This window comes from Saccopteryx bilineata, chromosome 1 (genome assembly GCF_036850765.1).
Source record: "Saccopteryx bilineata isolate mSacBil1 chromosome 1, mSacBil1_pri_phased_curated, whole genome shotgun sequence".
NCBI lineage: Eukaryota > Metazoa > Chordata > Mammalia > Chiroptera > Emballonuridae > Saccopteryx > Saccopteryx bilineata.
In genome coordinates this window covers 325,572,950-325,589,312 of record NC_089490.1, presented here as the reverse complement: position 1 = coordinate 325,589,312, position 16,363 = coordinate 325,572,950, and the positions used below count along the sequence as shown (strand labels likewise).

The window sequence follows — 16,363 nt, the reverse complement described above, 5'->3', positions numbered from 1 at the left end:
TCCAGTTCAGCTCATGTCTCCTTTTCCTTGTCATTTTAGCATCATATCACCTCCCTCAGTCAGCAGGTATTAAGGAATTACTCCGGGGCCTATAAAGCATTGTGTCCCTTTAGTAGAGCACTTACTCTGCTTTGAAATTTGGGTGCATGTTGGTCTGCAGAACCAAGTCATAACAGCCGAAGGCCAAGGACAGCCCCACTCATTTTGTATTTGCAGCTCCTAGCACAGTGCCCTATTGCAGTAGTCCCTGGTACCCGTCCGTGGGCCATTTGGTACCGGTCCGCAGAGAAAGAATAAATAACTTACGTTATTTCTGTTTTATTTATATTTAAGTCTGAACAATGTTTTATTTTTTAAAAATGACCAGATTTCGTTACATCTGTCTAAGACTCACTCTTGATGCTTGTCTCGTTAGTTCGACAATTATATTTAAAAATACCACAATTTTTACGCCGGTCGCATAATTTTATTTTGTGCATTTATCCGTCCCACCGTAAAGGCCAGTCCGTGAAAATATTTTCTGACATTAAACCGGTCCGTGGCCCAAAAAAGGTTGGGGACCACTGCCCTATTGAACTCACTTGTTACTTTAAAGATTAAGCATACATTCTGCATTTTGGTTTGCACTGATAGCATCTCAGAGAGATGTCTGAATAAGCATTACAGAGTTGAACTTCACACAACTTTAGATAAAGTTATTCACCACAACACCTTGGGCAAGTCAGCATTCCACTTTGACAGAGCCTAAATTAAATAGGTATTGGCGTATTTATTTTACTTGTTTTCTGCACTAGATGAATTGGTCCAGGGATTAGAATTCAAGTTTGGTGCCCAGGAAGACTGTACCATGTGGGAGATGGGAACCTGGGAAACTTCCTGATCCCCCATCTTGGGTTTCCAGCATTGGTTCCTGGGGCAAGAGAGTGAGACAGCCTATTTCCGTGTGTGCTCTCAGTTACTGGTAGAGCTTCCTGTTTCCTTTTAAAAAATGTGTTTTGCGCGCAGGTGTTCATGGAGGGGGGTGCCATGACCTGACCTCTCTGTGCTTCACTCAGGCCTCTGCTTCCTGGAGTGGGAATTGGCTGACACACAAGAGCTCGCTTGGTTCCGCATGAGGGCCTGGGAACAGACTGGCCCTTATTTTTCAGGTACCAGTCATGGGTTCTCAGGCCCCTTCTAAACTGTGCTTGTAGGGCAGCTGCCTTCCTGAGCAGAGTATCCCAGTCCCTGGGAAAACCAGCCAGAATCAGAAGGCTCGGTTGCTTATATTTAACTTCGAGGCTGCTGGCACACTCAGCAGATTCTTTAGGTCTTTGAAGGGGAAGGTAGAAGCTGCAGAATTGATTGTGGCTGTGGTTGAAATCTATAGGAGTTTATTCTGATCTAGAAAGTGATATTGTTTTTAAATGCATCAGGAGGTTTGGAATTACATACATGAAGGTGGCAGGGGATGGATGCTGGTGAACTAACACCTGGGTTGTTGTGCAGGTTGTGGAGGCTTGGAGGATGGGCCTCTGACCTGCAGCCCTCGGAGCACCTCTGTTAGCCGCAGAGGGGAGAGCGAGCATGCCCTCATCTCAGGGAATTATCAGAGCTCTCGGAATGTGGGTTTGGAGCCATCTCTGGCCTTGTCTTTAAACTTGACCTGGTAGTGAGACCATCCCAGAGGGCAGCAGCGTGTTCTCCGTCCGTCAGCAAAGAGTAAGGGAGTGCACGTGTGGTGCTTGCCTTCACGCTTTCCCCGGGCAGGAGCACCAGCTTGGGTTAAACAACTACTGCGAAACGCGAGGCAGTGAGTGTCCAAGTGCCAAGTTGTGTGCTCCGGATCATGATCGCTGTGGCCGTTGAGGGGAGGAAGGTGTGGAGGTAGATGGAAGAAGTGACCGGAGAGAACTTCATAGTAGTTGTGGAGGGGACTCTGGAGCTAGAGAATGGCATTCCTAGCCGGGATTTGGAGCATGAGGGTGACAAGTTCACAGGATGCTGGCAGCCCAGCCTGACTGATGACATCTGAAGGAGGGGCCTGATTGTAGACAGCCTGAAAAATCAAACAAAATTGGAACTTGAAACTAGCCAAAGTGGTTATGTGCAAGCAAGTGGCATGCTGGAAGTGGAATGTAGAAATAGGCGATGTCTCCGCTGTGTGAGTGTTGGCTGATAGTGGGGTAACAGTCTGAATGCCCTACGGTGTTTACACCTGAAGGAAACTCCTGAGCCTGTTCCATTGGCTTGTTCCCAGATTCAGATTCTGATCTTCAGGAAGTACCTAGTTAGGGTGAAGGTAAAGAAGGTGAGCAGGTCACCAGGGCTCCAGTCATGCCCCTAAATCCCCCCGAAAATTCACTTCATTTTGCCTTAATTCATTTTTCCTTCAACAGTGAGGCTCTTTGTTATTGCTACTATTGAGTAAGGGGAATAAAGTCTTGTTCAGGGTCACATTACCTAAAGGCCTCTGGACACTTACAAAGAAAGTAACAGCATAAAACGATAATGGGAAGGAAGTTTTTAGTGCTCTAGAAGCATGCCAAAAGCAGTCACACTCATAGAGAAGCAAAGGATTCTTCTTGTTGACAAATGACATGCGATTTTGTAAAGAGAAAGGAACCATTCTTGGTGAAATGGGTCATAGTCAATATAGGGCAGGAATGTTGAACCCTTCAACTGGAATTTCCAAATTTCACCCTTTGTCAAGTGCAGTACAGACAGATCTAAGAGCTTTCCTGCAGGGCGGGAGCCTCGGGCTGCACTGCCCCCCCCCTCCACAGGGAGACCACCAACGGCTGGCTCCTTAACGCTGACCATAGCTTGTTCTCCATTGCTTTGCCATTCTCCCTGTGCAGACAAGAGCTGTGTGAGAGGAAATTATAAGACAAAGTGCTGCTTTGAAAGAAACAGGTGACTGCAAGTTACTAAGTTCAGAGGACCTTAGGTGAAGTTGTCTTTATGGAGGCCCAGTGACAACACATGTATCACACACTGTTGAGCGCACAGGGCACAGGCTACTTTAAAAACTGAATCTTGCCTGACCAGGCAGTGGCACGGTGGATAGAGCATCGGACTGGGATGCAGAGGACCCAGGTTCGAGACCCCGAGGTCGCCAGCTTGAGCGCGGGCTCATCTGGTTTGAGCAAAAAGCTCACCAGCTTAAACCCAAGGTCGCTGGGTCCAACAAGGGGTTGCTCGGTCTGCTGAAGGCCTGCGGTCAAGGCACATATGAGAAAGCAATCAATGAACAACTAAGACATCACAATGCGCAATGAAAAACGGATGATTGATGCTTCTCATCTCTCTCCGTTCCTGTCTGTCTGTCCCTGTCTATTCCTTTCTCTGACTCACTCTCTGTCTCTGTAAAAAAAACAAAAAAACAAAAAAACAAACAAACTGAATCTTACTTGCCTGACTAGGTAGTGGCGCAGTGTATACAGTGTCAGACTGGAACACAGAGGACCCATGTTCGAAACCCCAAGGTTACCGGCTTGAGCGCAGTCTCATCTGGCTTGAGCGTGGGCTCACCAGGTTAAGCGCGGGGTTGCTGGCTTGAGCATGGGATCATAGACATGACTTCATGGTCTCTGGCTTGAGCCTAAAGGTCACTGGCTTGAAGCCCAAGGTCGCTGGCTTGAGCTCAGAGTCACTGGCTTGAGTAAGGGGTCACTCACTCTGCTGGAGCCCCCAGTCAACGCACATAGGAAAAAGCAATCAATGAACAACTAAGGAGACTAAGGAGCCATAACAAATAATTGATGCTACTCATCTCTCTCCCTTTCTGTCTGTCTGTCTCTATCTGTCCCTCTCTATCTGTCCCTCTATTTCTCCCTCTCTGTCTCTGTCACAAAAAACAAACAAACAAAAAAATGGACCATTACTTAGCCCCTGGGCTTGAGCCAGGTTTGCAGGGGCTACTGGGTGGGAGAGATGTCCTGAGACCCCTATGGTTTCCCCAGACTCTTGCCCCTGGGTACTGTGAACGCCAGGGTACACTGTGGTAACTAGAAATGACTTAGTGCAGCGATTTTCAACTGGTGTGCTGCTGGTTGAATTTTTTTTTTTTTTTTGTATTTTTCTGAAACTGGAAATGGTGAGAGACAGTCAGACAGACTCCCGCATGCGCCCGACCGGGATCCACCCGGCACGCCCACCAGGGGCTACGCTCTGCCCACCAGGGGGCGATGCTCTGCCCCTCCGGGGCGTCGCTCTGCCGCGACCAGAGCCACTCTAGTGCCTGGGGCAGAGGCCAAGGAGCCATCCCCAGCGCCCGGGCCATCTTTTGCTCCAATGGAGCCTCACTGCGGGAGGGGAAGAGAGAGACAGAGAGGCAGGAGAGGGGAAGGGGAAGGAGAAGCAGATGGGCGCTTCTCCTGTGTGCCCTGGCCAGGAATCGAACCCGGGACCCCTTGCACGCCAGGCTGACGCTCTACCACCGAGCCAACCGGCCAGGGCCTTGTTGAAAATTTTAAAACAACCAATATCTGACTATTTAGTCAGGGGCTCTGACATCTTTTCCTTTAGATTGTCAGATAAAAAAATGACAACAGCCAACACAATAACCATTTGGTGTGAATGAATCAAAATTATATCTAATTTGTCAGATTGGCAAAAAATATATATTTTGGTGTGTTGCAGAATTTTAGTAATTGGTTTATGTGTGCCACAAGATGAAAAAGGTTGAAAATCATTTTCTTAGAGCAAAGTTCTAACTGGGTTCCATATTGAAAGTGTATATCTTTCTACACGCACATGCACGCGCACACACACACACACACACACACACACTCACTCTCATACACTCATTTATATGCATCAGTTAGGCCTCAATTTTATTAGCAATTTTCTCTCTGTTATCACTTAGAGTTCTCCATCGTGTGACTAGTGTCACCCAAAGTTGTAAAATGGTGGCACATGCCATTCCTGACCCAAAGCTACTGTAAAATGAAAATCATACTTACTGTTCTTAAGTGTGTGGGTCCTCACACTGCTGTGACTCGAGTTGCTGGGGTGTGGACTCGGGGCCGAAGTATGTTTCTGCGCCTCTTGTTTTGGCCATGTGCACTGTTCGCCGCTAGTGTCGAGCTTCTCGCTTTGTCTACACATTGTAGTCACTGAGGAGCTTTATAAACTACAGGTGCCCTGTCCCCGGAGGTCTCACTGAATAGGTGTGGGTGAGGCCTGAGTACTAGGATTTTTAAAATCCCAGGTGATCCTCATGTATGGCCAAGGTGGTGCCTTGCTTTCTCCAGTATTCCACCAACATTTACCACCTGCCTGAGGTAGAAGCCAGGTCAGGATTTGCCTTTGGATCTCGGCCCTGATGAGTCCTAATTTCATCCCTGGACTTTGAGATTTATAGATGTAGAGGATGAGGCCCAGAAAGGGACTGAGTTTGTTTCCAGTAGAGTCCTTGCAGGTTGGCCAAAAAGAGAACGTTGACAGACACCTGCCTTGTGTGTGGGAACTGTAGTTTCAGGCTGATCTCCACACGCTGAGTCATTCATACTTGGTTTATGCTCATCTTTAAGGTGAAAGTCACAGCTACATTATTTATTTTTAACTTTATAAGATCAATATTTTAATTGTAAAAATCTTTTTTCTCTCACCTAACCAAGCGGTAGCGCAACGGATAGAGCGTTGGACTGGGATGCAGAGGACCCAGGTTTGAGACCCTGACCCAGCTTGAGCGCAGGCTCATCGGGTTTCAGCAAAGCTCACCAGCTTGGACCCAAGGTCGCTGGCTTGAGCAAGGGGTTACTCGGTCTGCTGCAGCCCCACGGTCAAGGCACATATGAGAAAGCAATCAATGAACAACTAAGGTGTCACAACGAAAAACTGATGATTGATGCTTTTCATCTCTCTTCGTTCCTGTCTGTCTGTCCCTATCTATTCCTCTCTCTGACTCTGTCTCTGTAAAAAAAAAAAAAATTAAAAAAAAAAATTTTTTCTCTCCAGTCCAAACACACCTATGATGCACACGAGCACACACACACGTGTTTTGTGAGCTAAAGAAACTCCAAAAGACGATGAGTAACTGGAGTAACTGCCCATCCTACGGCCTCAGAATAGTAGTATTTACTACTAGCAGTGGCCTTGTGGGAAATGGGTAGATAACAAGCCTAGAGAAGAAGTTTCAAATTACCAATTTGAAATGACTGCTGAAAAACATTATTTTTCTTGTAATGGAATTATCTTTTAGGCAAGGACTTTAATTTAAAAAAAAAATAGCATGACTCTTTCCCCCAGAGTTAACTGAGCTACTTTGCCAATGAGAATCTTAAACTGGGTGCCAACTCAGAGAAATCAGTGTGGAGAGAGCAGCCCGCGGCGCCCATCCCCCTGAGAGTTCCCACGGTATTGTAGGCGTGGTATCAGTGTTATGGTAGCGGTATCTCATGTTTAGTGACAGGGATTGAATACAGTGTCACGTTTAATTGGAGCAGGAAGCACACTCTGGTTTGTGCACAAAGCAGATAAACTGGAGTGGAGAGGCCCGTGGTTGGCAGAGGGCCAGAGCTCATGGCCCCAGCTCCACGCTGCCATACAGGGCTCTAGAAACTGTAGAGTAAGGCTGAGGACTCTGTCTCAGGCAGGGACACGCTCCTGCTGACACATGTTCTACTGAAATGACCCCCACTCTCTGTATCTTTTATATATTCCGATAGTCGGCTACTCTTCCTATCTTAGTGATCCTCTTCTGGCCTCTTCGCTTCCCTGTTTCCCCTCTTTGCCTGTTCCGAACTTTGTGACTGTCCAGAGTCACAGGGGACTTGATTTTTGTTGCTAGTGCCGCTGCCCTTGAATACTGAGTTGTGTGAAAGTGTCCGTGCCTTGGCTCAGTGTGTTGAAGATTGTTATTTTGACTTCATGGGTCATTTTGGTGGGTGACTGGACTGGTGATGATTTTGAATAGTAACTTTGGAATTTTATGAATCAAAAAGACAGCTCCCACTGCAAGTTGAAATGTGAAAGAATGCCTCATGGGTTCTTGTGAGTCACCCAGGAAGGAGGGAGAGGAGAACTTTATTGGTGCTAATAGATATTTTGCCCTTTTCTCCCCCACAGGTCCCCCTCCTGCTTGTTACACTCCCAGTAGTCCCGTCCAAATTCTAGAAGACCCCAACTACTTCTTCCCAGACTTTCCTCTCTATTCTGGGAGGCATGAAGCACCTGCTTTGACTGTGGAGGCCAACAGTACCATCAGGGAAAAAGTTGGTAAGTTCTTTTACTGGCACTTGTATTGGAAACACACAATGATCTTATGTGTCTCATTTCTAGTTCTTTTGCATAATTTTTTCTCTACACTCATTTTTTTTTGGGGGGGTGGGTATTTTTCTGAAGATGGAAACAGGGAGGCAGACAGACTCCCGCATGCGCCCGATGGGGATCCACCCGGCACACCCACCAGGGGGCAATGCTCTGCCCATCTAGGGCTTCACTCTGTTGCAATCAGAGCCATTCTAGCGCCTGAGGCAGAGGCTACAGAGCCATCCCCAGCGCCCGGGCCATCTTTGCTCCAGTGGAGCCTTGGCTGCGGGAGGGGAAGAGAGAGACAGAGAGGAAGGAGGGGGGGGGGGGGGCGTGGAGAAGCAGATGAGCACTTCTCCTGTGTGCCCTGGCCAGAAATTGAACCTGGGACTCCTGCACGCCAGGCCGACGCTCTACCACTGAGCAAACTGGCCAGGGCCTCTACACTCATTTTTTAAAAGTCAGCATATTGATAGTCTCTTTACTGGCAGGTGCATTATTTTTAATATTTGTGCTATGGTGTTAATAGACTATTTTACTATCATTTGTGACTATCTACAGAGAGAGTCCCTAGATATGTGTAGGAACTTCAGAATTACACCATTTATTTCCTAATTTTTCTCAATTTCCTAAATATATATATTTTTACTCTTAACCAGAATCTCCCCCCCCTTCTCTACTTCATTTTAATCTTTTTGCAAATAATTCAGAAGTTCAGAAGAAAATTCAAAACTCTGGTAGGGAGGGATCCACCTCCTTTGTAAAACTCCCTGCCTGTTTTTGAGGGCTTTTGAGATTGGGAATTTTAAAAAAACCATCTTGGGGAAGGATGTCCAGGGTCCAAATGTACTGAATGAAGAGAGAATTTAATAGTTTTCATGCTTGATGAGACCACATTTCTTTTATTAGTCATCCAAATAAAGTCATTTTCTCTGGAAATATATTTTTATTTTAATGAACTTTTTATTCGTTTTATTTTAAAATGTTGATTTTTACTTGAATTTTCTGTTAAGCCTTCCAGATCGTTTGTCCTGAGGGCCAGGGCTGCCCTTTCTACTCTCTTGCCCCCAGCTCTATAGGACGCCTGAGTATCCTCGGCGCAGGCTGCCTTTGTTGACTGAATGACGGGCAGTTCAGCCCACATTGATTACTCTTTCCTTGGGTTGTTCACCGTTTACCGTGGTTGTTTGTCGTTTCTTTTTGTGTGGACTTTCAGTGATCTGTTTTTACTATTCAGAACTTTTTTACTGTTGAACTTTGGACTTACATTTCAGTTACAGTGCACATGCTGTGAAGGTAAGGAGTGTGTTTGAATTTACTCCACATATGGTCCTGTGAGACAGATATGAAGTCTGCCTTCTTTACAGAGGAGAGAGGCTCAGAGAGGAGCCAAGCAAGGTGCCTGAGGTCACAGAGGTGTGATCTGGGGGGAGCAAGGGAGAGTGATAAGATTAGAATTGAGTTTCAAGAACCATTCTTTAAAGTTCTTTAGTTTACTTGACAATTATTTCCTAAAGGCCTTCCTTTGATCAGAGAGGAGTGTTCTAGGCACTGGGGGTGCAACACGTCAGTATAACAGATAAAACTCTCTACCCTCTGGGGCTTGGATTCTAGTAGAAGAAGACAGATAATAAATACAGTGTGGATTGAAAAGAAGCAGCTAGAAGCAAGAGATGTTAGGAGGCCACCTGAACAGCTGGTAAGGAAAGCCAGACTGGGAAGTGGCTAAGGGTATGGAGGCCAAGGTTGCAGTCTCTGCTACTGCAGGGACACTAACACTGTCACCTACTATTACCTCTTCTCATACCTTAATATCAAAAAGAGTAAGTGGTTGCCTGGCTGGTGGTGGCACAGTGGATAGAGCGTCGACCTGGGACGCTGAGGTCCCAGGTTTGAAACCTCAAGGTTGCTGGCTTGAGCACAGGCTCACTGGCTTGAGCATGGGATTACTGACTTGATCCTAAGGTCGCTGACTTGAGCATGGGATCACTGACTTGATCCCCTTCTTCTTCCTGTCAAGGCATATACAAGAAGCAATCAATGAACAACTAAAGTGAAGCAACTACAAGTTGATGCTTCTTACTCTCCCCTTTTTTTCTCTCTCTCTTTCTCTCTCCTCCTTCATGTCTATCTCTAAAAAAAGAAAAGAAAAGAAAAGAGTAGGTGGTATGTAATCCTTAACAGCCCTTGCCTTTAAGACTGTAACCCTAATGGCACATGTCTATGTGCATACTCATGTATCACCTGTGAGTATATGTGTGTTTATCCCTTTGAGTAGCATGAACATTCATGTACCTCCTCGTGCCTCTGGTCCATCCAGAGTAACTGGAACTAATTTCATTTTTTGGAGAAAAAAAACTCACTCCTGGGGGTCAGCAAGCATGAAAAAAACTCACTACTCAAAGGGTTATATATGTTGCAAGCATATTATACCACCTTAATTTTTTCTCATTTCACTGTGGACTGAGAAAACCTAGTTTGGCAGTTGATTAAATGTAGGGAGCAAAGGAGACAGAGGGTCAAAAGTAAATCTGAAATTTCTGTCAGGATGATTCATACATCATCAGGATGTCATTTATGGGTTTAAAAAAAAGACAACCTTGGGGAAGAAAGTTTAGGGGGAAATGATGTGTTCTGCACGTGTGTAGGAACACAGAGCCATCATGGCATGGGAATTGTGGAACGGAGGGCTGCTTGGAGATGATTGGCCATCCTCCTCAGTTTACAGGTGAGGCTCTTAAGCTAGAAAAGAGTAAGTGATTTGCTCAGGGTAATGCCAGTAGTAAGTGATAGAATTTTTACTACTGTAATGCTATATGATATCCTCCGTATACTACTTACCAGTACTGTTGTGAAATGGGGCAAGTTTTATATTTCATGGCGCTCATGTAGGTATTCTTTTGCTGGTTAAAGGTTTGATCCTCCTCACTGGATTGTATGCTAGGGAGACCCAGATAAGAGGGCATGATCCTTACCTTTAAGGAGTCTAAAGACTTATGTAAATAAATAATTGCCCTCTACTGTGATAATTGCTCTACTGAGATATATGCAGATGGAGGGGAGGCATTGGAGAGGAGGGCTCAAGCCTGTTGGGCTGCGGCAGGAAAGGGTTTCCACAGAAGGTAGCTTTGGAGCTATCACACGAAGCATGTCTAGGAACTTCTCAGGAGGACGTGGTGAGAAGCATCTTTGCAGGCAGAGGGATGAATGTGAGCAACGGCCTCGAGGCCAGAGAGCCAGCAAGTCTGGGAACTGGATGCTCTTGGGTATTGTTGGAGCTTAAACTCCACACAGTTGCCAGTGAGGGTGGGGTGGCGGCGGGGGGAACTGTTGCTGGGTAGGTAAGGCAGTACCTGCTACAGCGTGTGATAGAGTGTCAGTTTCACCCTGGAATTAATTATTGAGGATTTTTGTGCAGAGGATTGATGTGATTAGGTTTTCTTCCTATTTGAACAATCTTGCAGAGCAGTGTGGAAGATAGGTTGGGGTCCGGGTAGGGGGCTGGAAATAGGAATGAGATGAGTATCAGAGAAATAGATGAGCAGGCTATTGGAGCGAATGGTCTGGGTCTGAGACGCCCAGGGCATATAATGGTGTCGAGTGAAAAGAGGCGGATTTAACAGCGGGCCCACCGAGCGTGTACCCTGGGCCCTGACTTCTGAAGGGCCCCACAAACCCCCAACTTTACACCTATTTCTAATGTAAGGGGCCCAAAATTTTCTTCTGCGCCTGGGGCCTCTACCGACCTTAACCTGCCACTGGGAGGGAACACAGATTTTGTTGTGGAGTGAGTCAGATCCTGGCTCTGCCTCCCCCTACCTCTGTGACCTCTCTGTTTTACCTTTTCTAACCCTCTCTCCTTATCTGCAAGACTGGGGGACTTAATATCTGCCTCATAAGACTGCATTTAGAACAAATGAACAGATAGAGTTTAGTACAATTGGATAATTACTTTAAAAATGATTCCTGGGTTTGTATTGTGGTTATTAATAACCAACTTGGAAATTGGCTTGGGAATAAATTGTGGGAGATGTGAGAGAGAGATTTTACAGGTAGAATTGTCAGGCAGTCACTGGCTAGATGTCTGGGGTAAGGGACAGGAAGAGATTTTGGAAAACTCCCAGGTTTCTGGCTTGGCAAAAATTAGACAAGGCGAGGATGTGGGGGTTTGTTGGGTGGGCAAGCCTTTTGGGGTGAGGAAGACATGTTGAGTTTGAAGGACTCATGGCCCATCGGCTGGTGGTATAGACATGTGGGTCATGGGTTAGTCGTTGAAGATGAGCTGTGGGTGTGAGGACCCGGCAGAGTCTGTTGAGTGGGGGTGGAGAAGCACTCAGGGAAGAGCTGTGGAGAACCCCAGAGTGTCAAGGGCAGGTAGAGAAAAGACAGTCCAAGAAGGAGGGGCCAGGGCCCTGGCCAGTTGGCTCAGCGGTAGAGCGTCGGCCTAGCGTGCGGAGGACCCGGGTTCGATTCCCGGCCAGGGCACACAGGAGAAGCGCCCATTTGCTTCTCCACCCCTCCGCCGCGCTTTCCTCTCTGTCTCTCTCTTCCCCTCCCGCAGCCAAGGCTCCATTGGAGCAAAAAGATGGCCCGGGCGCTGGGGATGGCTCTGTGGCCTCTGCCTCAGGCGCTAGAGTGGCTCTGGTCGCAACATGGCGACGCCCAGGATGGGCAGAGCATCGCCCCCTGGTGGGCAGAGCCCCGCCCCATGGTGGGCATGCCAGGTGGATCCTGGTGGGGTGCATGGGGAGTCTGTCTGACTGTCTCTCCCTGTTTCCAACTTCAGAAAAATGAAAAATGAAAAAAAAAAAGGAGGGGCCTGGGAGGTGGGAGCTGGGACCTGGATGCTGAGTCAGGAGAGCATTTCAGGAAGTTGGTGATCAGTGTGCCAGATACTTCGGAAGGGTTAGTTGTGTAATATGAGAGCTGGAAAATTCTCTCTGGGCGTGGTTACTCATCAGAGTGGGAGGGAGGGCAGTGCAGGGAGCCTTTGGCAAGTGGAGGCAGTGAGTGGAGACGGCAAAAGAGAAGGGAAGGCGAGAGGCAGGGTGACAGAGCTATGTGTAGGGCCATGAAAAGGAGCTCTCTTTTTGCTTGGTTTTGATTTTTGCTTGTATTTTTTTTAAGATGAGAAATGTGGTGTGTTTATAGGAAGAAGAGAGGAGGCGGTGGGGAGATTGAAGGAAAGGGAGGGTTGAGGGATGGAGCAAGGCCTGGAAGGAAGCAGGTGAGGGAGGGAAAGGATTGGAGACCCTCTGAATTGGAGAAACACTGCCCTGAGACACCGCAGGGCCTGTGGAGGGGGTGGTGGATCTGAAATCTTGTTACATGCTATTGTGGTTAGAATGCTCATTATTTACCAGTGCTTATAGATCTATATTCCTGTGGAACAGCCTGATACCTTTTTTCCTCTGTTTATCTTGTAGTTGACAGTAACTTCCACGCCCCGACTTTCCTGAGGATCTCAGAGGTGGAAATGAGAGGTTCCGAGGATGCGGCTGCTGGAACAGTGTTACAGCGTCTGATCCAGGAGCAGCTGCGGTATGGCACCCCGACGGAGAACATGAACCTGCTGGCCATCCAGCACCAGGCCACAGGGAGCGCAGGACCAGCCCACCCTACAAACAACTTTTCTTCCACGGAAAACCTCGCTCAAGAAGACCCACAAATGGTCTACCAGTCGGCACGCCAGGAACCGCAGGGTCAAGAACACCAGGTGGACAATACGGTGATGGAGAAACAGGTCCGGTCCACGCAGCCTCAGCAGAACAATGAGGAACTGCCCACTTACGAGGAGGCCAAAGCGCAGTCCCAGTTCTTCAGGGGGCAGCAGCAGCAGCAACAGCAGCCTCAGGGGGCTGTCGGTCATGGTTACTACATGGCCGGGGGCACCAGTCAGAAGTCCCGGACTGAGGGGAGGCCCACGGTGAACCGTGCCAACAGCGGACAGGCGCATAAGGACGAGGTGCTGAAAGAACTGAAGCAGGGCCACGTCCGCTCTCTCAGCGAGAGGATCATGCTGTCACTGGAGCGGAACGGTGCTAAGCAACACTTCCCTGGCTCAGGGAACGGCAAGGGGTTCAAGGCAGGAGGGGGGCCCTCTCCAGCCCAGCCTGTAGGTAAAGTGATGGACCCCCGGGGTCCACCACCCGAGTATCCCTTCAAAACCAAGCAAATGATGTCCCCGGTCAGCAAGACCCAGGAGCACGGAATTTTCTACAGTGACCAGCACCCTGGGATGCTCCATGAGATGGTCAAGCCCTACCCTGCTCCTCAGCCTGCGAGGACCGAAGTGGCTGTCCTGAGGTACCAGCCGCCTCCAGAGTATGGGGTGACGAGGTGATTATCCAGCCCAACGTTTCACTTGGCTTTTCACAATCCAACAATCAACATTTTTAACATTTAGTGTTAGCATATTAGGTTTTTGTCATCCGGTTTTATTTGTTTTGTTTTGTTTTTTTGTCTTTTTCTTGTGCGTAATATTTAATAAGCCACTTTTGGGCCAAAATATGTAGAGTGGAACAGAACAGAGGGCAGTTGGGGATTTGAGTTTAAGGGAGGCGCATCAGTTGTTGGCCGTCCTTAGGAGCTCTGCCTGGTGGCCAGGCAAAGCGGGAATTTTCCTGGCTGGCTTTGTGGACAGTGTCCAAACTCCTGGAACTTATTATTACTATGGGGTTTTATAGAGTCTTTCTTCACTGTAGATTTTAAGGGAAAATGTAGTCTGAATGCCAGACCAGAGGAGTTAAAGGGCCTGTAGAAATCAGATAGTCCCACCCCCTAATAATTCAGCAGATGACAAGCTGAAGCCCAGAGAGATGACTGCATCTTCACGGTGCACAACTCTGAGGCAGCTGGCGCTCGACTCAAGTGTCCTGATCATCACAATCTTTTCCCTTCATTATCCTGATTCCTCTTCTGACTGATTGATAGATTCACCGTCATTTACTGAATGTGTATATCTTGTGCAGTCGTGTGCCAAATTCAGAGATAAAGATACGGCCCTTACTCTGAAGGACCATGCAGCACTGTCTCGGGAAACCAGCATCTGCATACATGGCGTGCAGCGTGCCATTTTAGGATAGAAGTATGCAGAGAGCGCCAGGGGACCTGAGAGGAGAGTGTGACTCACAAGTGGGGGGGGCGTTTGAGTTGGGGCTTCAAGGATAAGTAGGAGTTGTGGGGTAGAGGTGAGGTAGCATGATGTACTATGCAGGGGGAGTATCATTCCTTCAGACAAACAGTGTGAGAGGTTTTGTCTGGAATGGGCTGCAATAATGCAGAACACTGGGGGGACAGGGTGTGGTAGGAGGTGGCATACACCTTTGGACAGGGATATTGAGACGAGGAGGTGAAGGTCTTCAAGTGTTGTCCTAAGGAGTTAAGAATTTATCCATAAACCATTGTTTTTAAGTGGAGACTATGTTGATGTTTAATATAAAGGCTGACGTCAATGGCAGTAAAGACAAACTGGAGGAAAGGAAGAACAGCAGCCGAGAGGACCTGCAGGGAAAGCCTCAATAGTCCGGATAATACTGTTGGGGAGGGTGGCGTAGGTGTGAGGCCATGATATGGGGGGACATCAATGCTGAGAGAGGGAGGGAAATGGAATTAACGGGATATAGTGATTGACTAGATATGGAAGTGAGGAAAAGAACAGTTGAAAATAAAAGAGTGGAAAATCCAGCTCTCAGGAGAGAAATTGAGTCTGAAGGTAAAAATTGGGAATTTGCCAGCATTTAGATGTTGCTAAATTTGCTGGCGGAGAGCATGGAGCCTGAGAAGGGAAGACAAGTGGCCATGACACAGTCATTGGTTATGTCCTCATTCTCACAAAGGGCTTTATTTATCTGTTTCTAAATTGAATGTGCACAGGCTTCTGCAAGGGACCCCAGCGGTTGTGTGCAGGGCACACCTTGGCAGTGTGTCCTCTGGAAAGGGAGTGCCGGGGCCTTGGCGGAGGGAGAGCTGGTCTGCTGACCCTCCCTTCCAGGGCTGGCGTGTGTCCCCCACTGGGTTGGGATTGCTAGCTCTGCAGCGGTCCAGCAGCATTTAGACTTCTGACAGGCAGCACGACTCCTTCCTAAAGCGGGCCTAGTCTGGCCCCACTGGGGAATCCAGGGTGGGGCCCTGGGGGCTCCTGTTCTGCCCCTTTTACAGTTCCTCAAGCCGAAAGAGAAATTTAAACTAAAAAAAAAAAACAAAACTATCAAGTTTGAAGAGGAAAACAAAAATGGTCTTCAAATCTCTGGTATTTGTTCCACAGCAGTTCGCCATGGTGCTAAAATAATCCATGGAGTCCATCCCAGAGTGCTATCAGAGTTTGGTTTGTGATGTTTCACATTTTTTTCTGAATGTTCAACTCAACTCTGAGCTTGACAGAAGCTGAAAATATCCCCAAATGAGGTCTCCTTCCCCCCCTTTGGCTTTACTGTTTGTAAAACGGCAATGCACAACGTGGATCGTTCTGTTTTTTGTCAGTTGGCACTAGGTACGATGTAAGGTGGGAGGTGCAGAGAGGGGAGGAGGGGGACCTACCCTTTATTTGTGGAAAGTGTCGTTTGTCTCAAATTTGTGACGTCAAAAAGGAGACATGTCTGAGGGATTTGAGCCAATTGCTAGTCTTGGCAGCTGGATTGACATGACATCAAAATGTCCCGGGAGACGTAACAGACAGGCCATTGAGGCCGGGCCCCAGCCCTACAAGGCCCCTTTGTGAGCCTGGCCATGGCCAGCCAGCGTGGCTCCAGCGGCACAGCCCTCACTGACAGGGTAAACAGAGTCGCATCCACACCAGCCCTGCTTCAGCTGCATCCACTGTGGCCTGGACTCCAAGGGCGGGATCTGAAACTCAGCAGTGAGCAATGTTCACGTTATCTGTGACCCAAAAGATGAACAGGACTCTTACCAATTTCACTGACACATTCCCTTGTGCTCAAAGGGTTATCCATTTATCATTAATGATGATGGGGTAGAAAGCTGCAGGCGTTTGGGTCCATACATCATGACTCCTGGATGACAAGGAGAGGCCTCTGAGTGAGGCCACTGAGTCCATCTCCTTGCCTGGTCTGGTGCTGCAGAAACGGGCTCAGTATGTTGCAAATATATATTCTCTCACGTGCTCTGA

At 47.8% G+C, this 16,363-nt stretch overlaps 1 protein-coding gene across 8 annotated transcripts in view; it reads left to right on the top strand.

Annotated features, from left to right (window-relative positions):
• AMOTL1 (angiomotin like 1) overlaps positions 1 to 16,363 on the top strand; it is a 171,741-nt gene that overhangs the window by 91,643 nt on the left and 63,735 nt on the right. For all 8 annotated transcript variants that reach the window (XM_066248257.1, XM_066248284.1, XM_066248276.1 and 5 more), the window contains 2 exons: positions 7,054 to 7,203; positions 12,663 to 13,575. In XM_066248257.1, coding sequence (XP_066104354.1) covers positions 7,054 to 7,203; positions 12,663 to 13,575 — 1,063 coding nt within the window. The remainder of the gene's footprint in view (positions 1 to 7,053; positions 7,204 to 12,662; positions 13,576 to 16,363) is intronic.